Source organism: Piliocolobus tephrosceles, chromosome 17 (assembly GCF_002776525.5).
Source record: "Piliocolobus tephrosceles isolate RC106 chromosome 17, ASM277652v3, whole genome shotgun sequence".
NCBI classification, from domain to species: domain Eukaryota; kingdom Metazoa; phylum Chordata; class Mammalia; order Primates; family Cercopithecidae; genus Piliocolobus; species Piliocolobus tephrosceles.
The window spans coordinates 51,242,151-51,263,120 of NC_045450.1; the positions used below are offsets into that span (position 1 = coordinate 51,242,151).

Sequence of the window (20,970 nt, forward strand, 5' to 3'; positions counted from 1 at the left end):
GGAAGGAAGGAAGGAAGGAAGGAAGGAAGGAAGGAAGGAAGGAAGGATTGAAAGATGGGAGGAGGCCTAGGTGGGTAAGTGGGAGGACAGATGGGTGAATGGATAGATAAATGGATAGGTCATAGGAAGATGGAGAAAGGATAAGTGGACTCATAGGAGGATAGATGATGGATGGATAGGTGGGTGGATGGATGGATCAATCAGTTCTGCCTAGGCTTAGGGTTCAGTCCTTAGATTGTCTTTGTGACCTGGACTCCTCTCAGAGTTCTGCTGCCTGCCGATGACTCCTGAAATTGAACATGTGTATAATGAAACTCATATTCTCCTTTCTCACATTTGATTCCCTTCTAGCGTTCTGTTCTTTGGTGACTAGCAACACCACCCACCTGGCTGCATCAGGTTGGCCTAACTTGTTTGGGGCAGGTTTAGGCAGAAATCTGGGTTGTGCTCCTAATTAGCTATGTGTCCTTGAGCAAGTTACTCGAGTGCCATAAACGTCACTGCTGCATGTGAAATATAAAGAAAATATTACCCACCTCCTCAGGATGTTGGAAGGATGGAATTAAATGCTGCAGGTAGCGTGACTAACTCATTGTCAGGCCTCTCTAAGGAGATGCCAGGACTGGGCTGGGGGCAGGAAAGAAAGTTCTATACCCAGTCCCTGCTCAGCCCTCAACTACTTACCCTGAAATAAGCTCTACCCTGAATACAGACCTTCAAGAAGCCCCAGAAATAAGTTGCTCCAGAAAGGCCCTTGGAGATAGGAGAGGAGAGGCTGCCTTTTATACTTCAGCTCCTGGAGACCTAGCCCAGGGTCCTAGAAGAGAGGCTTTCCTCCTAAGGGGAGACAGAAGGGGCAGCCTGGCTGTGTTAAACCGTTCTTACATTACTATAAAGGAATATATGAGACTGGGTAATTTGTAAGGGGCTAAAGCAAAGACATTTCAAAGAAGGAAGGATGGTAGGGAGGTACGAGCTGATCAGGCTCAAGAGACCCCTCCAACATCTCCATGCCATGGGCTCTGTTTGGGATGAATGACATCATGGATCCTGTTCTTTGCAAACAGAAAAGACGTTTCTTGGGATTCCCTGTGAACAGCTGGGGTAACATGAAGCACACTCTAGGGCAAGCCCCAAAGCCCAGCACTTGAGGACTCTCCGGGCATCTCACTGTCCTGAGATCTCACTTCCTGATTTCCCTCAGACTCCTCCCTCCAGCATCCCTACCTATCCCTGGGCCAAGCAAACACTAAACACCACTGTGCCTCCCTGGTACCCAGTAGATGTCCCTTCTGCAAACCTGACCCTACAAGGAAGAAAGCCTCAAAACTATGACATACCTAGAGACATAAAGAATAGTCATGGGCATGCACAAGCCTCCCCATGAAGATGTCTATTGCAGTGCTGTGTAGAAGTACGAAAAATGGAAACAAACTAAATGCCCAGAAATAGGGGACTGCTTAAAAAAATATGTGCAATACAACCATCGGATCCCATGCTAGGTAGCCACTAGAAGTGTGACATAGGAGAGGAGATATCAGTCAGCAAGCTCACTCCATTTAAGGACACTTATAGAGTTACACAAGTAAAAAGAAAGGAAAACAGGGAACCTCAATATTCACAATGACTGGTTTTTCTTTCCTTCTTTCTCCTTTTGGTGTTTTCCAAGTGCCCTACACTAATATATATTTGTGGATGGATACATAGACACACAGAGATTGGTAGACACGCTGTCATAAGCCAGCTTCCAGAAGCTATACCCAACACCACTGGAAAACAGTCCTGGGTTCCAGTCTGAGGAGCAAGCCAGATTTGCCAGGCCAGTGATTTACAAATAGGAGAGTGGAGGGGAATGACCTCTTTAGGGCTAGGACCCTCCGCAAGGACTCATTCAAAGTGTGCCACACACACTTACCCCCAGCCCCCTCACCCCCACAACACACACACACACACACACAGAGTCTTGCCAAAGGGGGCAGCTTACAGGTAAAACCATTCAACAACTAGAATATCCATCCTGGAACAGTCAGCTGGTGTCCTCAGAGAGATCAAGGTTATACCGTGGGCACAGCCCTCACTTGGGAGTCATAAAGCCTCCAATCCTAGCTCTTTGACCCTAGCCTATCCCCTCCTTTCTCTGATCCTTCATTTGCTCATTCATAAAATAAATGCATGAGGTTGGACAAAGAGTCTCTCAGGTCTCCTTCTTCGGTTCTCTGACAATTGTTTCCCTTTATTCTAGCCTCATCCCTTACTCAGAGCTGATGCCCCCATGACAGCCCCAGTCTGCAGGAGGGGTGGGGTAAGCAGTGCAGGGAGCAGAGCTCAGAACGAACAGTTACCAGAGGAGGCTGGGAGATGTCCTCAGGCACCCAAGCCCTAGACCACGAAGCTTCCCCTGCCTGGCCCCAGGGAAGCCCAAGACGTGATGACTGGTAGGACTGGGGTGGAGTGAGGTTTGTTTTCTCCGCTGGAGCCTGCTCTGCCCCATCCTCCCTGCAGGGCCAGTCCCTGGCTAACTTTCCCTTCCACACCATCCCCATGGCTTCACTGCTTCCCCAAGGTTTAGAATCAACATGTTCAGCCCTTTGTCACCATGCTTTATTTTTGAGAACCACTTTCCGGCCAGTGACAAGCCTTTGGGTTTTGAAATAAACCCAGCTTTTGACTCCCCTTGCCTCCTAAGCCCCATTTCCTCATCAACAGTAGTGGTTCAGAGAGTATCATCAACAACACAGTTCATCAATTCCTGGAGCAAATTCACTGAGTGCCCACTCTGTGCAGACCCCTGCAGCCCTACCCAGACACTGCCCTCCTGGTGCTCCCAGGCAAGTGGCAGAGGTTAAATAACTTCTCCATGCTGGTGAGCACCCCAACAGAGTAGGGGTGCAATCACTGGGAGCAATATCCTAATGAGGACATGGAGGTTCTGAGATAGGGGCTGGGATTCATCCAAGGCCCCAAAGCAGGGTGGGGACAGAGCAGGTCCTGGAAGCCTGGAATCCCGGCCCGAGCCAGGCATCCCCTCGGGGCAGGCTTCCACCTGCCAGGGCTGAGCTCTATGCCCTGAGGTTTGGGCAGAGGGGAACGGGGGCACAGGGAGGGTGAGGGGGTGAAGGAAACAGGCCTGCTGGTGGCTCCGAGGGAAGGTTTCGGCCAGGCCTAGCTGGCATCCCAAAACTCACCTGCCAGCAACCGCGAGCGGGAAGCCCTGCCAGGCTCGCCTGCCCCTTCCAGCGGCTCAGCCACGCTGGGTCCCCCTCTCCATCCCACCCTTTGCCCGCGACAGGGGTCCCCTGCTCAAATGCCCAGTCTAGCCTTGGTCCAACCTGTCTGGCTGTCTTCCCTGACACCTCGTTTGTCTACCCTTCTCTGCACGTGTCAGTGGCTCCCCACTTGCGTCCGTGTGTCATTCCCTACACACGCCTGTGTGTCCTCTTCACACGTCTGGCTGGAGCGCCGGCCTCCCGCATTTCCCGGCCTCCTCGCCACCCTGCCCCGCCTGCCGCTGTGTGGGTGTCGGGCTGGCTGTGCGCAGAGGGGCGCGGCTCGGCCCTCCCCCGCACCCGCGTCCCCCCATCTCTGAGTGACCCGGGCCGCGGCGCCGCGGTGCTGAGGCCCGGGAGCCGCGCCGCCGCCGAGGGAGGCCAGAGCCGGTGACGGTGGCGTGGGCGGCGGCGCGGGGACGACGGGCGGCCGGGCGGGGCTGCGGCAGGGCAGGGGCAGGGGCAGGGCCAGGGCCGGGGCCTGGGAAGCCGCCGCCGCCGCTGCCTCGGCCGGGGATCGCGGGCGGCGAGTCGGCCCGGCTCACCCGGCCCCGCCTGGCCCGCCCCGCCCCGCCCCTGCGCGCCCAGCAGGCCGAGGCGTAGCGGCGCGCCCCCCGCGACGCCCGAGCCCGAGCCCGAGTGCAGTGGCCTCCGAGCGGGAACCGGACTGGGAGCCGGAGCCGGAGCGGGAACCGGAGCTGGAGCCGAAGCTGGAGCCGGCACTGCGGCGCACGGAGCGGAGCGCTGCAGCCAAGCCGAGTAAGGGGCGTGGGGCCGGGCGGCGCGGGGGAGGGCCGGGCGGGGGTCCCGGCCCCCTTCCCCCTAGCTCTGCGGCGGTACAGGCGAACGACACACCCGGGGGCGCGCCGCGCGGAGCCTCGGTGCGCGGGGCGGGCGGATGCGCGGTCCGGAACGGAACCGCAGAGCGCTCGGAAGGGAATGGGATCCCCGGTCTCCCGCGGACCCTCGACCCTGGGCTGGCCACCGGGATCTGCGCGAGCCGAGGCTGACCCTTAGCGCGCCCTCGGACCGGGGAAGGGGAGGTATCCAGGGTTTCTGCCTGACTCGAGTCCCCGACGAGCATCCACCCCGTTTGAGGAACCCAAGACAGCCTCCCCAGCTCCTTGCCCTCGGTTTTGGGGACCCCTGAGCAACCCAACCGAGAAGGGAAAACTAGGGCGCACTCTTGGCCGGGGTGGGAGAGGAAAGGGATTGGGGCTTCGCGGAGTTTGGAGTTTGAACCCACCCCCACCCCTTTGAGCTAAGAAGTTTGTCGCCTGGGGTATGCCCCTGGCTCCGTGCCTCTGTCTCAGCACCGAGCGTGGGAGAGAGAGCGCGCCCTCCGCACCTTCTTCCCCTTTGGGGCAGACTTTCTTACGCTGTCAGAGGGACCCGAGGCTGAGTACTAGGCGACAGCTCAGGCTGGCTGCGCAGCGCTGAGTGGCACCGCCGCGGATCCCCAGGGGCAGGGCCCACCCCACCCCCGGCTGACTCGCGTTGCTCTTCCTCTCTCCCCATCGCGTTCCGCGGTCTGGAGGCTGGAGAGCGTGAGGACCAGGGGCTGCCCTCTCCATCTCGGGCGAGTGCCGGCATGGGTGGCCAGGCGCAGGCTGGGAAAGGGAGGGTACAAGTAACTGGTGCGAGAGGTAGGGGTTCAGGGATCCTTAGTCTTGAGCCACGATTTCCGATGGGCAGCTGCTGAGAGCATGCCGCTCTGGACTCACTCCTCAAACATCATAACTGCTCTGCTGGAAAGAGAGACTTCACCACCCTGTGCCTCAGTTTCCTCATCTGAAAGTAAGCAGGAGTCTGTTGTGAGCGGGATGTTTAAGGGCTTTGGAACCAGAAGGTGGGCTTGGCTGACTTCCTGGCTGCACAATCTTAAGCAAGACAGGAACCTCTCTGAGCCTCAGTTTCCCCATCTGGAACATGGGGAAGGTGAATTGGGAGCATTAAATGAGATGATGCTGGTGGGGCTATGTAGCCTGGTGTCTGGCACGCAGCCTGTGGTCAATTGTGGTGGGCTACAGGTGTCATGAGGCGACCAGCACCAGTAGATACTGAGATTGAGTGCCTCTGAATCTGAAGTGGTGCTTCCAGCCCCCTCCAAGGAGGCCTTTGAATTCCCCAAGTTGTTGACATTTAATTGCAAAGCAAAACTTACTCCTTAGGGCCCACCCTTTCTCAGACACTCCCTCCTCCAAGTTTCTCTGCCACCCAGTCTAGTTCTCCCCTGCTTCCCCCCATCTGTCTCCAGGGTGAAAAGGCTGCATCTAACTGTAAGGTGCACCCATTTCCTCCTTGCCGTTGGCTGGTGTCTGCTGCCCCAGAGAGGGGCACCCACCCATTGCTTGAGTTCTGTACAAGCGAATTTACACACCTCCCTCCACTCCCAGGTGGAGGATTGCTTTCCCTGAGGAGCCATCAGGCTGTCCGGTGGCTTGGACACACCAATAGTGAAGGTTCAGACAGGCAGCAAGAAGCACCAGGGAGACAGCCTAGAGGTCTGAGGGTCCCAGCCTTGATTCCTCGAAGACTGTGATGTATTCATCCAGGCGACTGGGCCATGAGGCACCAGAAATGAAGGATGTCGGGGATGAAACGGAGCCAGTGACTGACTCCATCTGAGGTTCAAACTTCAGAGCGGGGTGTCCCCAGGAAGGCATTTGCTCCAGTCTGTGTGGCTGGGACCTTAGACCCAGAGCAGAGCAGGGCATAGGCCCAGGGAATAGGGGAGGATGCTGGGATCCTGGAGGTGGCAAGGAGTGGTTAGGCAGGCAGGAGTGTTGGGAAGAAAGCAGTGGTCCAGTTCACACCCATGTTGGTCCCTGGCCACCTGTGGCCCAGCTGCCCAGAACAAGGATGAGGGAGGAATCTCAGATGAGGAAACATGTCCACATGGTGCCAGGGGACACCTGGTGAGACGGGCAGGATGAGCTGCCACCTGGGGACCCCTACACGGAATCCCCCCTCTCTCCTCTTTTTCCTCTGTAGCTTCCCCCTCTCCTTCCCCATTCACCCACTGGGGTCACATCGCTGCCTCTTCCAAAATCTTCACTCCTCATCTTCCCAAAGGAGTTAATCAGGAACTAATTAGGCTTGAGTCTCCTGCTTTGCTCAGGATTTGGAACACAGCCAGTGGGGAATGTGACGGGGATGCAGGCATTACTGTCAGACTTCAGGAATAATCAGCCAGACACTCTCAGAGGACCATTGCCTGAAACCTTTGTCCTGGAAGTACTCAGAGGATAGGGTGAGGGGTATCTGCTGTCAGCCTCCTAAAGGGAGAAACTGAGGCCAGGAGGGCTTCTGCAGTCCCTTAGCAAGCAGGCACAAACAAGAGTCACAGCTGAGAGCAATTTTTTGGAGGTGGACCACCTGGGTTTATAGCATGTGGTTCTGGGCAGGTGACTTATTTTTCAAAGCCTCAGTTCCCTCTTGAAAATGGGAATAAACATTACACACCTCCCAGAATAGTGTGAGGATGAAGAAATCATATACAGACAGCACATAGCCATGTCCAGTGGACCTCTGCCAGTGGCCTGCGGTGTCGACATTGGGAACACGCGTCACGCACACGCTATTTCTTAAACATACGCATTTTCTCTTTGAATTCTAATAACCAGCTCTCTGATTTAGGAACTATACTTGTCCTCATTTTATTGATGAGAACACCGAGGCTTAAAAAGTTTAAGGACCATCTAACTCTGCCAGGTATAGAATACTTAAAACATCACTGTGACTCATCCTAATTGTACGAGTTTGTAAAACTGATAATTACCACATTGTAATTTAGATGACATGTAATCAGTTATTAGAATGATTATTTCATGTACATCTTCAATCATTTTATGTGTGAGAACTGAAAAAGAGTATATTCATTGTCCACAGGCTATAGAATTTTTAGACACCTTCATATTTTGTTTTCCTGTTTGAACAGTAATCAAACTGATTTAAAAGAGCAGCTCCCTGTTCATTACCTGTCCTTCTTCTCTCCATTTTTCTCCAGAGCATTTATTACCCCCAACATCTATATATCTTATTTATTTGTTTATTGTATGCCCACACCAATAGAATGTGAGCCCTGCAAGAACAAGGACTTTTGACTGTTTTATTCACCTCAGAGCCTAGACTAGTACCCAGCACTTATTGTGCCTTCCAAAATTAAAAAGTGTTTTACAAACATATGGTCTATTATTGTTATTATTCTTGCCAAGTGTATAGATTGATTGAAAATAAAACATTAAGTTAATAGCAGAAACCATTCCCTCAAATATTTGGCAAATAGAACTTGCTCGAGTGCCAGGGATAATTTGATAAAGGTTAAAAACAATGGATATCATTTTTCTAATATTATAATAAAGTTCATCAGTGAGTTCAATGACAAGTAAATTAAATGTTTTTAAATAACAAATGACATGTTCAAAGGCAATTAGATTAGCCTTAAAATTTGTCATTGAGAATACCCCAGCATGGTGGCACATGCCTGTAGTCTCAGCTGCTCCAGAGGCTGAGGCAGGATCTCTTGAGCCCAAGAGTTCAAGACCAGCCTAGGCAACCCTGGCTCTTTGCAACAAACAAAGAAAAACCCCACCATTTCTAATGAATTAATGATCACTGACTTGTTCACTTAATTGCTTTTCATTTTGTTAGCACAAAATTTTTTTTGAGTCTTCATTTTAATGATTTTTCAGATTATTTAAAGTCATACATGTTCATTGTAAGAAATAAATTGTAAAATCATTAAAACTATAAAAAGCATAAAAATCCTCCTTAATCCCACCATTGCCCAGAGAGCACAATGACTGTGAACACGTTAGTGTTCTTTCTATCTGTGTTCTGTCCTTTCTAATCTTTTGCTATGTATTAATATATTCCCTAGTTGTTGTTTTTTTTTTTTTTTTTCTTTTACAAAATAAGGATCACGGTATATGCACAATTCTACAACCTGTTGTGTGTGTGTGTTTTAAAAAATAACAGGGATTTTCCCCCCTTTAACATTATACTGAAAGTCTTTTTTACTTTTTTTTTTCTTTTTTCCCCCAGAAAGTCATCTTTAGACTGGACTGAAAGTCTTTATGTTATTAATTTGTTTGTTTGCTTGCTTGCTTGTTTGAGACAGAGCTTCACTCTGTCCCAGGCTGGAGTGCAGTGGCACGATTTCGGCTCACTGCAACCTCCGCCTCCTGGGTTTAAGCAATTCTCCTGCCTCAGTCTCCCAAGTAGCTGGGATTACAGGCTCGCACCACCATGCCCAGCTAATTTCTGTATGTTTTGTAGAGATGAGGTTTCACCATGTTGGCCAGGCTGATCTCAAACTCCTGACAAGTGATCCACCCGACTCAGCCTCCCAAAGTGCTGGGATTACAGGTGTGAGCCACCGCACCCAGCCAAGCATTTCTTTAGAAACATGATTTCACAGCCATAGAATATTTCATTGTAAGTGTGTGCCATGGTTTGCTCAGCCTGTCCTCCCTCGTTTGGCTTTCCTCCCATACTTCACTGCTACAAATAATGCTTGTCTGTGTCTCTGTTTGTATTTTCTGAACTCTGAACCAGGCTTCTCTATACACTTGGTCAGGACCTATTTACAACTCGCAGATGAACTGGTTTACGCAGTTAGACAGTAAATCAAGCCTTCTAATTTTGGGCTATGATGGTGGAGAAGAGGCTGGCAGTTGATTCTGTAGAGGGCTACTCCAGGTCCATTAAGGTAACATGGAGACCCAGTAATCTCCAGACATACCCTGGCCACCACCAGTAGAGCACACATGTGGCCAGATGTTGCATGGAGACAGAGGCATCCTTGCAGCTGGGCATAGTGGCTCACACCTGTAGTCCCAGAACTTTGGGAGGCCGAAGTGGGTGGATCACCTGAGGTTGGGAATTTGTGACCAGCCTGACCAACATGGTAAAACCCCCGTCTCTACTAAAAACACAAAAATTAGCAGAGCGTGGTGGTGCACGCCTGTAATCCCAGATACTCAGGAGGCTGAGGCACAATAATTGCTTGAACCCAGGAGGCAGCGGTTGCAGTGAGCCAAGATCGCACCACTGCACTCCAGCCTGGGCAACAGAGTAAGACTTTTATCTGAAAAAACGAACAAACAAACAAACAAAGAAGGCCTCCTTACTTTGAAGGCTATCAAACACCTGGATCCCTTTTCTAGTATCAAGACCAAGTTACCTATTTGCAAACCTCAGCGCCTCCTGCCCACCTCTTTGCCACTGGCCTCTTGTTACTTTTCTCCCCCACTCCTAAATTCATTGATTCCTTTATTCAGTCATGTGACAAACATGAGGGTATCCACACTGGCCAAAGTATGTTCTCTATTAGGGAAGTTACTAGCTGGGTCTCACCTCACACGAAGACCTTCCTGGGACAGGAGAAAGGTGTTGCCTGCTGCCTGAGAGTCCCCGACTGCAGCTCCACGAGTGAGCCCCTGCCTTGGTGAGGCAGATGCAGTCCTTTCAAGATTAGTGCAACTGACCAAAGTCCCTGAGATTTCTGACTTCCTTCTGGCTCTAGACAATCACATGCACACCCATAGATTCATGAAATCCCTGTGAGATGGCATCATGCATTCACCCAGCAAACAGTCACAGAGCACTTCCTATGGGCCAGGCAGGCACCATGCTGAGTGCCTGGGACACAGCGATTGTCTGAGCTGTCAAGACCCGGAGTCACCATCTCTCCCATCTCCGCCATCTGCTGGTCACCCAGGCAGGCACAGGGAATCACCTTACACTCCTTCTTCCTCAACCTCTCTATCAGATCCATGTGTCCCTAAAACCCACCAAGGGTGTTCCCGCCCAGGGTCCTTTGCCCTCTCTGCTACCTCTACCCAGAATTCTCTCTCCCCAAGTATCTGCCCACTTAGCTTGCTTCCTCCAGTCTTTGCTTACCTCTCACCCTCTCACCAAGGCTTTCTGCAGCCACTATATCTAACCATGTAACAGTGCAATTCCCACCTGCACACACTGCCTCTGTTTTTCCTGTACCATTAGCTTGCAGACTCCACCCTTACCATTGCATCTCCAGTTCTAGTCAGAATGGGACTGTCAAAGTGTGGCTCAGCAGTCTGTCCCCAGCACCTAAAACCTGCTGCACCAGGGACTTTCTTTCTTTCTTTTATTTATTTATTTATTTATTTATTTATTTATTTATTTATTATTTTTATTTGTTTTTAGATGGAGTCTCCCTCTGTTGCCTAGGCTGGAGTGCAGTAGTGCAATCTCAGCTCACTGCAACTCCACCTCCTGGGTTCAAGTGATTCTCCTGCCTCAGCTTCCTGAGTAGCTGGGACTACAGGCACACACCACCACACTCAGCTAATTATTTTTGTATTTTTAGTAGAGACGGGATTTCACTATGTTCGCCAGGCTGGTCTCGAACTCCTAACCCCAAGTAATCCACCCTCTTTGGCCTCCCAAAGTGCTGGGATTACAGACGTGAGCCACTGCACTCAGCTGAGACTTTCAATAAACACTTGAACCAGTAGTGGCAGCCTCTGCCCCTCCTCTGCAGTCACTGTTGCCTTTGTTTAGGCCCTATCACCTCTGGCCACAGCTTCCTGTTTCCCTCACCTGGCACCCCCTCCACCCTCCTAAAGAGAGGATAGCTGAGCAAGCCGATCTCCTGCTTCAAATCCTTCTACGAACCCTCTTGGGACAGGGGCTCACCACCTCATCAGGCCCCTTATTCTTCTGAGCTTCAGTGTTGTCATCTGTGAATTGGGGATTTGTTTTGAGGATCCAGTAAGCAGACAGCATGTGGCAGCAACTGAGCAGCGACTGTGTAAACAGGCGGCCATCCTGTGGCCTCTTTCACAAGGCCAGCCCGCCCCCACAGCCCATCTCTGCCTGCCACCCATGGTGCAAGGCTGGCCACTCCTGGGGCCTTCCAGCTCTGTGAGCCTCTGCCACGAGGATCCCCTGACACTGGCGCGTCAGCAGACCCAGGCGCTCTCTCCCCTTAGCCACACACTCCCCTGCCCAACTCTGAGTGTCACAGCAGAGCCCAGAGTGGAGATATTCCAGGAACGGGGACATGAAGGGGAGTGGGAATGACGTGGACTTGCCATTCAGCCACTTCAAAGCCTGGAGTGCCACCCGCCCGCCCTCGAGTTCCCAGCCAGACAATCCAGTCGGAGATGAGTCACCAGCAGGAACGAGCCTCCCGTGCTGGGCTCAGAGAGAGGCAGGCGGGGGAGAGGTGACCATGCTTGGCCCAGCAGCTGGGGTGGGCCTGCCCCCAACCCTGACCCTGACCCTGGCAAAGGAACCACAGTCCCAGCCCATCTGTGCCCCTCATGGCTGTCTCCTCCCAGCAACTCAGTCACACGCATGCAGGACACCAGGATGGGCACTTGCTCACCTGGACCCCCCACACCCAGCTCCTTTGTCTTGATGACCCGACAAAGCTCTACCCTAGCAGAGGATCTGATGCTACCAGGGAGTGGTTTTCTTCTGGGTCCTCAGGCAGAAATCCTGGAGTGGGGGAAGGGAGAAGGAAACAGGCAGCCAGGTTGAAAATCCAGCTCCTATTTTAGGACCCCAAAAGCCCCTCCGTGTGTTTTCCAAGGGTTTTGTGGGGTACCATGTAGGTGCTTGGGAAATGAATCCATGGATGCAAGCCCGGGGTGCTAGGAGGTTGCAGCGGGAGCCTGTGTTTAAAGCGCTGATGGCATTGCAGGAGGCGGGGAGTGGCAGCCCGGGTTACTGTCAGCATCGTGGTCACCATGGGTGACAAGATGCCTGGGAAACAGTTCAGTTCTTTGCATAGAGATCCTCCACTTCAGCAAGCCAAGCACCTTTGAAAGGCAGCCTCCACCCCTCAGTCATGCATTTGCATCAGGCTGAGGTTGGCTTGCTCTAGTGTTTCCAGGTACTTTTGAACTTCCCCTCAGTTCCCCGCCCTGAGCTAGTTTGCAGAGGCCACACTTACCCTCCACGCCCTCAAGGAGCTACTGGTCTAGAATAATTTAGATCCAGAGTTGTCCTGGAAGGGCATCCAGGTGTGACAGAAACACAGCCAGAGTGATCATTCTGTCTCCAGCAGTGAAGGAGGACTTCACTGAAGAGGTGTCTTGATCTGGGTGTTGACAGCTACATAGGAGTTTGCCAAGTGGAAGGAATGGCATGCCAGGGAGAGGAACAGCCCAGAAGGATGATCAGCCCAGTGTGTCTAGGAAGCAGCACCAGGACAGCCGGTCTCTAGGGGTGTGTCCTTGGCAGTAACTGAGAGGCACTGGGGGTGACAGAGTCCCTCCGCACACAGCTCTTCCTCCATCTCTTCTCTGTGACCTTGGATGGGTTATTTCCCTGAGCCTGTTCTCTCATCTGCACAATGGAAATGATGTCCCCACCTCAAAGGTCTGTTGCAGTACCATTGGTGACATTAGGCACATACAGGTGTTTGGTGAATGTGAGCCACAGCTGGAGGCCCCAGTGCCCAGAAGACTTCCTCGTAGGAAAATACAGCCAAAGTGCACTGAGAAATAACTGAAATAACTGTTTTTTGTGTTTTTGTTTTGTTTTGTTTGAGATGGAGTCTCACTCTGTCACCCAGGCTAGAGTACAGTGGCCCCATCTCAGCTCACTGCAACCTCCACCTCCCGGGTTCAAGCGATTCTCCTGCCTCAGCCTCCCGAGTAGCTGGGACTACAGGTGCCTACCACCATGCCCAGCTAATTTTTTGTATTTTTAGTAGAGACGGGGTTTCACTGTGTTAGCCAGGATAGTCTCGATCTCCTGACATCGTGATCCACCCGCCTCGGCCTCCCAAAGTGCTGGGATTACAAGCGTGAGCCACCGTACCCAACCAAAATAACTGGTTTTTCTATTTAACATGAATCAGAGAACTGTCTTTGGAGAGTCTCTGCTCAAAAGTCGAATCCTTCAGTGCTAATACCAACTCTGCCACTTCTTGGCAGTGTTTTGCCTCTCTGAGCCTTGGTGTCCTCACATTCTTCTTAGCCCCTCCCAAGCAGGGATGGCAAGCCTCAATTTGTTTTAGGGATGAGGGATATGTACCCCCTCATGACCCCTGCAGGGGCAACTCTTTTCCCATTGGCTTTGGGGCTGCCAGCTTTGCCCTGCAAAAGCCCACAGGGCTTGGCACTCATGGCCTCTGCTCACCAATCCCCACAGGTGCAGTTTGGCTTCTGCAAGGCAAGTGACCACGCTCCTGGGAAATAAGAACCTTATCTCTCCCCTGTTCCTACAGATCTTCAGCAACGTGGGAGAATGGGTTCCTTTTTTTTTTTTTTTTTTTTTTTTTGAGATGGAGTCTTGCTCCATCGCCCAGGCTGGAGTGCAGTGGCGCGATCTCGGCTCACTGCAAGCTCCGCCTCCCGGGTTCACGCCATTCTACTGCCTCAGTCTCCCAAGTAGCTGGGTAGCTGGGACTTCAGATGCCCACCACCATGCCTGGTTAATTTTTTGTATTTTTTTTTTTTTTTTTTTTTTAGTAGAGATGGGGTTTCACTGTGTTAGCCAGGATGGTCTCCATCTCCTGACCTCGTAATCTGCCCACCTCGGCCTCCCAAATTGCTGGGATTATAGGCGTGAGCCACCATGCCTGGCCCCTTTTTTTTTAAGAGAGGGTCTCACTCTGTCACCCAAGCTGGAGTGCAGTGGTGTGAACATGGCCCACTGCAGCCTTGACCTCCTGGACTCAAGCATTCCTCCCACCACAGCCTCCCGAAATGCTGGGATTATAGGTGTGAGCCATTGCACCCAGCCATGAGTTACCTTTTTAAAATGTTTCCTCCATTGCAAATTGGAGTCAAAGTGACCTGGCATTCCCTCCCTGCTCTAGACATCCACGTGTTCACTGAGTTCATACTGGGGAGCCGGGAGGGAGGGAACGAAGCATTTTCATTCTGTAGGCCTTTGTTTCTGAATCGGTAATTTAATATACAGGTGCCTTCTAAAGAATTGTGCTGCTGACAGTGTGGGCTCTGGAGTCAAACTGATCTGGACTCAAGTCTCAGCCTAGTTAGAAGCTATGTGGCCTTGGGCAAGCCGCATAACCACTCTGAGTCTCAACTTCCTTGTTCGTAAAATGAGGATGAAAAGAGCATCCTATTTATGTTGGGGCAATAATAATAACATGGCTTGGGCTAGGTGTCAGTGAACACCCTTCCAAAGCCAGCTGTGAGAGCTTAAACTAGCCCCTCACCCTCTCCAGGTCTCAGTGTTCCCAGCCCTGATAGTTCCAAGTGGCTCATGATGCCGTGGTCTGTTGAAGTTGTCCGGGGCAGTGGGGTCTCCCATTTTCATCGTGAGACAGAAGAACTCTGGGATCCTAATTCCCACTCAAGGGTCCACCCAAGAGAGATATCTCCTCCCCACCACTCCCCGCTACTGGGACCCCAACACACACTTGCCCTACCCCTGTGTTCCTCTCCCCATTCTACAGCCCAGAGGTCCCCCCAGGCCCTTGCCCAGACTGGGCACGTGCTCTCAAAGTCACCATCCTCTTCTGCAGAGGTTGACAACTCAGGAGATGTGAGCACCCAGCCTGCAGGGGCTATGGGTGTGGCAGGGGCACCCCAACACCTGCCTGTTTGTGTCTCTGCAGGTGAGTGGAGGGGCCTTCCCTGCGAGAAGTCAGAGCCGTGCCCGTGGGCAGGCTGGCTCCGCTGTTCTGCTCCAAGGATTACATGTCCTTCAAACGTCCCTGCCCCTGTAAGTTTCCTCCCCGCATCCTTCCACCGCTTGGGGCCAGGCCAGGGCCGAGCTTGGAGTCGAGCTGCCGAGACCAGCTTGAGATGCTTGGCCAAAGAACTGCGGGGGTCCAACCAGAGGCTAATGTGGCATGCTGGGTGGGGAGAGGGCAACACGGAAGACCCCTGATGTCTGCGAGATGCTCCCTGAAAACTGAAAATCACTCTTTGGCCCATTCTCCTGTATCAGCCCTTCCCAAAGTGTGGATCAGAGTTCCTCTAGGGATGTTAATGGGATGACACACACCCACACACAAATAAAAGACTCCATGGCCAAGTAAGTGGGAAAAATGCTGGGGGAGTCACGTTAAGAAAGTTTTGCTCCTAGGCCGGGCGCGGTGGCTCAAGCCTGTAATCCCAGCACTTTGGGAGGCTGAGACGGGTGGATCACGAGGTCAGGAGATCGAGACCATCCTGGCTAACACGGTGAAACCCCGTCTCTACTAAAAAAATACAAAAAACTAGCCGGGCGATTTGGTGGGCGCCTGTAGTCCCAGCTATTCGGGAGGCTGAGGCAGGAGAATGGCGTAAACCTAGGAGGCGGAGCTTGCAGTGAGCTGAGATCCGGCCACTGCACTCCAGCCTGGGCGGCAGAGCGAGACTCCGTCTCAAAAAAAAAAAAAAAAAAAAAAGAAAGTTTTAGAAAGTTTTGCTCCTGCAGGACTTTCCTGAGCTTTTAATATGGTGATATGTGGCTGGTGTGGTGGCTCATGCCTGTAATCCCAGCCCTTTGGGAAGCCGAGGCGGATGGATCACCTGAGGTCAGGAGTTCGAGACCAGCCTCGTCAACATGGTGAAACCCCGTCTCTACTAAAAATACAAACATTAGCTGGGCATGGTGGTGGGTGCCTGTAATCCCAGCTACTCAGGAAGCTGAGGCAGGAGAATGACATGAAGCGTGAACCTGGGAGGCGGAGGTTGCAGTGAGCCGAGATCACACCATTGCACTCCAGCCTGGGCGACAGAGCAAAACTCTGTCTCAAAAAATATATATATTAATAATATGGTGATGTGTGTTGTGCGGCTCCCATAGGTAAGAGAAAACCTGCTGCTCCTGTCAAACATTCACCACAAGGAATGTTTCATGGGATTGATGTTCCCCAGAACATACCTCTTGGGGTTTACTCTCCTAAGGAAACCCATCCTGAGCATCCCCCCATGAAGTTCCTCATTCGCGGAAGCCGGTAGATGATCTTGCCCCTCGACAGTCTTCTCGTGGCTCCCTGAGGCCCCTGAGTCCAAGTGATGGGCTCAGTCAGGGGTACCCCTGATGTCCAAGACTGCAGCCCCCTTGACTTCTCCCCTAGTCTCCACCTGCTCGACTCATGCCACCACCCTTGCCCCAGGGTCCCTTTCATTTCTCCCATAGCAGCCACCTGCTTTCTTCCATGATGTTCCCTGAGCCCTCCCAAACCACCACCACTTGCTATAATTTGGGGAGACATGCATGATCGCCCCATCCCTTCTCCTTGATAAGTCAGGACTGTGAGTCTGTGAAATCAGGGACCCCAGCCTCAGAGGGGGACCCTCTCCCCTCTCCCGTGCTCCCTCTGGGTAATGCCTCCCCCGCTCGCCAATGTCTGTTCCAATCTGTGCCATTGATTACGTGGATCATGGGGTGGGGGGCCTGTCTTCCAAAGAGTTGAAGCCCTGATTGTTAAACCATTTGCATATCAAAGGACAGCTGCAGTGGGAGGCAGGGGACGCTGACATGTCCCACCTGGGTGAGATCATCACCAGGGATGCCAGGGGGATGAGCTGGCTGCGGGGTTCATTGTTCAAAGAGTGGTGTCCAGAGGGTGGCGGAGCTCAGCCTGGCTGCTGTGGGTACCCAAGGAGGGTACAGGTTATTTCCAATAAGAGCTGATAAGATTATTTCTGATGGATAGCACAGGCTCAATACATTGTTGTTACTGTTGTCACTGTTGCTGTGGCATGATCAGGAAAGGAAAGCCCACGTCCCAGGCCAGGAGAGGAGGCTGCTATTCACGTCCCCCCAGAGCCCAGGGGCACCTGCCCTGCAGAGCGCCGGGATGGTCACATTCTTGCTCTTATCTTCTGACCAGGCAGGAGCAGCCTGGCATGGAGAAGCCTGGGAAAAGTCAAGGCTGGGGATGCTGGGTGCGGAGGGCTTTCCAGAACCTTTTGAGGTGAACCCCAGGCCATTGGAAGCTGGGTCCATCTCACTAACAGAGGCCATTCCGGCAGGGCAGCCCTCTGCGTATCCACCTCCTGAGGACTTCAGGGTGTTGTCACCGACATTCTAGGCCATTTAGAAGCGGCTTCTGCACATCTCTGAAATCCCCCCTTCCCCAAAGACCCAATACCTAGCATACAGTAAGCACTCAATAAATGTTTGTTGCGTGAATAAACACATAATTAAACACCCTGGAGGAGGAGCCAGAGGCTATTGGTCAGGGAGAAGCTGAAGACCCTGACTCTGCCGCCAGATCCTTCCTTGGCTTTGACCCAGACACATCTCTGAGACAAAGGGGTCCACCAAGCCCAGTGGATTCCAGCAGCTCAGGGCTGCTGCAAGGCTCCATGGAGGCTCTGTCATTGTCTCTGTCAAATTCTTCTCACATTGTCCAGTCTGAACTTGTCCAAGAAGCACCCACTGTCCCTTTCCAGCACCCACAGTTGGCTTCAGTCTGGCTCCAGTCTGGCTTGTACACCCACACCCCAACATCCCATCGACTTCCGTGTAGTTAAACCCATTCCATGGTTTCTATTTCTCAGCTGCATCTGACCCTGTTGGGTACTTTTTTTTTTTTTTTTTTTTTTTTTTTTTTTTTTTTTTTGAGACGGAGTTTCACTCTGCCACCCAGGCTGGAGTGCAGTGTCATGATCTCGGCTCACTGCAGGCTCTGCCTCCAAGGTTCAAGCGATTCTCCTGACTCAGCCTCCCAAGTAGCTGGGACTACAGGCACCCACCACCACACCTGGCTAATTTTTGTGTTTTTAATAGAGATAGGGTTTCACCATTTGACCAGGTTCGTCTTGAACTCCTGACCTCAGGTGATCCGCCTGCCTTGGCCTCCCAAAACGCTGGGATTACAGGCATGAGCCACAGAGCCCGGCCCCTGTTGGGTGCTTCTGTTTGTGATGACTTCTCCTGCTTTGGGTTCCCTGACTCAGAGTCCTCCCCATGTCCTCCAGCCAGCCGCTCAGACCATCTGACCTTCCATTGGTGGTCTCCTTTGGCGGTGGTGGAGGAGCGGGGATTCTCCCTGCACCTGCCCTGGGATGCTGGGCCCCCAGGGCCCCAGTGCAGCCCCCGCCCTTCTCGCTGTGCATGCCCCAGACCTTCTCATCCTCACTCTGCTTTCAGCTGCAGCCCCTAGGCCAGTAGCTTCCGACAGTCTCTCCCACCCTAGTTTCTTCCTGGGCTTTCAATTCCTTCCTCCTGCTGTCTGTCTGCCTTGGGCAGCCCCCACCCCTAACCTGAGATTCAACCTGACCCAAACTGAACTCTTTTGTCTTCCCCTGTAGGCCAGCTTTCCTTGATTTTGCTGTATTGGTTTGGGGCGCTCAAGTCAGAAATCTGGAAATGAACCTCAGTTCCCTTCCTATCATACATCCATCACTGCCAGCTGCCCAAGGACACCCTTGGGGTTCTGAATTGGCTCAACAGATCATCATTCTGACCTGGCCCCCATCTCAGCCCCCTCTTCAGATCCAATCTAGAAATTGCTCATTCATTAAGTCTCTTCTGCTTGTTCACTTGTTCGTGCCACCAGTGGACAGTGAATGTCCAGGAAGCAGGGGCCATGCCTGCTGGATTCCCGGTTCACCCGCAGCACAGTGCTCAGTGCCTGGCACATAGGAGGTGCTCAGTGTTTACTGAGCAACCGAACAAGCAAATGGGTCGAGATGAAGCAGACGCTTTGTGAGCAGCCTCCATGGCTCGCAGACCAGAGGCCCTCACACAGGTTATGGGAGGGAGGCTGAACCCCGAGCACTCCAGACACCCGGAAACAGGCATAGGAACACTCAGGAAGGAAACCCGGAAATCCCAGGAGAGCACTCACATAGACACATACCCGTTTTTAACTCTTCATTCCAGATCTGGAGCTGTTGTGCATTTAGAAACACATAGAATTGCTTTAACTTCCTTAGCCCCAAAAATGAGCTTGCCGGGTACATGTTAAGATACAGAAGCCCCCACAAAATGGAAAAGTTAGAGTAGGAGCCCCAGCCTGTTCCCATTTGGGCTTCTCCACCCCTCCTCCCTGCCAGCTTAGAAGAGTAGCCAGAAAAGTCTGCAGAAGGTAAAACAAGCCCAGACGTTTCCCAAGCAAGACCCTGCCCCCAGGAGTCAGTGCACGTGAGGTCTGCAGAGAGCGGACAGCTATGCCCTCGGAGTGCAGGGTGGCAAGGCGAGTGGCGCCAGCCCACCTGTAGCCCGGGCCTGCCAGCTTCCATGGCTGCAGGCCCTGGGGGAGCAGGCTTGTCCATCAGCCCCTCCGGAGTCGGGCAGGTATTAATCGGCCAGGCTGGGGTGACCCCTCCCTAGGTACCGCTCATACCCCAACTTCCCCACCCCTCAACACCATCTTACTTTCAGGCATTTCAGCTCATCCCTGCCCCTCACAGAGATAGTGCCAGCAGCTCTTATTAACCCCCTCCTTTCAATTTGGCAGATGAGAAGACCAAGGCAGAGGGAGGAGGCAAAAACAAGAAAGGGGGAGGCAGGCAAACCCTGATCCAGGACAGCCCAGAGGGGTTTTGGCCAAGTGGCTGCAAGAGGGAGGTCAGTTTCTCTGCCTGCAAATGCCAGGCCTGTGAGCCATTTCCCAGCCTTCAGAGGACCTGCCTCAAGCACTGAGTGAGTAGGAGAACAAGCCTGGCTCTTCAGGAAGACTGGAGGTGGAGGAGCCTTCTCCATCAGGCCCCAGCTGGGAACGGTGGCCCAGGACTCCCCCAGGATGCAGGCTCCAAGAACAGATGCTTCACAACCTCTTTCTGCCACCAGTTGATGGCAGTTCCGTGGAGCTCCCTGAGAGATGGGGCAGCCCGCCTCCCTCTGGCCTTTGGGAACAGATCTGAGGAAGGAGGGGTTTCGGAGCCCCAGAAGAGACTGAGTCTATAGCAAAGCAGGAAGAAGAAGGGTGGAAGGTAGCATCTGATCAGCCACAGAGAAGTCAGGTGGGGCTTGTCTCTGCTGGGCTCATGGTGGCTGCCTGCAGGCTGGCAGGAATTGCAGCCAGGCAGGGCCTCTGGGTGGGCTTGGGTCTCCCTTAGAGATGGTGTGATAGACAGTGTGTAGGTTCCAGTGCAAAACCTGGCCCTGCTTCTTATCAGCTGGAGCAAGCAGCCTAATTTCTAAAAACCTCAATTTGCTCATCTATAAAATGGAAATAACAATAGCACCCTTTTGGTTTCGTGCTCAAAATTGACATGCTACATGGAGAGTCTAGCTTGGTGCCTGGCACTGAGAAGATGCTCAAGAAATTTGAAAGTCTCGTCCTTTTGGCCACTTTCTCCCTACAGAAGTCTGTATTGAGGGAGAGGGGGAAATAGAGAGAGATAGGGACTCTAGAGATGAATTTGGAGTTCAGACCAGATGTTGCTGTTTTTTTGCTCTGCTTATTGTGACAGTTATCTCTGCAGAGACCTAGCTACCAGTAGAAGAAAGGACTTGAGGGCAAGGAGGGCAAACGATGGCACACACTGCAAAATTCACCACATCTGTGCCCAGAGCAGACATCACTAATCAATTGTAGCAGTTTTTCCCACTGAGCCTGGAACACATGCAGACACTGCCCAATGATCTCTAGCCTGTGAAATGAAACCATTGTCCATCCTTTGCTGAAGTGTGACTTTGGAGTGGGCAAGGGGATAGAGGGAATGACTTCAGCCAGTGCTCTGTCTCTGAGGGTTGCTGTGAGGATCAAATAAGGTATCACGGGTAAAGGAATTATGAGGCCTTATGATCATTTCTTTGTGTGGCCTCCTTGCTTCCTTGAAGA

The 20,970-nt window shown here is 52.5% G+C and overlaps 1 protein-coding gene across 1 annotated transcript in view; it reads left to right on the forward strand.

The window, feature by feature from the left end:
• The first annotated feature begins 3,884 nt into the window (after positions 1–3,884).
• BEAN1 (brain expressed associated with NEDD4 1) overlaps positions 3,885–20,970 on the forward strand; it is a 70,087-nt gene continuing 53,001 nt past the window's right edge. The window contains exons 1-2 of the mRNA XM_023210096.2: positions 3,885–4,025; positions 14,854–14,960. Of these exons, the coding sequence (XP_023065864.1) occupies positions 14,936–14,960 (25 nt within the window). The 5' untranslated portion in view covers positions 3,885–4,025; positions 14,854–14,935. The remainder of the gene's footprint in view (positions 4,026–14,853; positions 14,961–20,970) is intronic.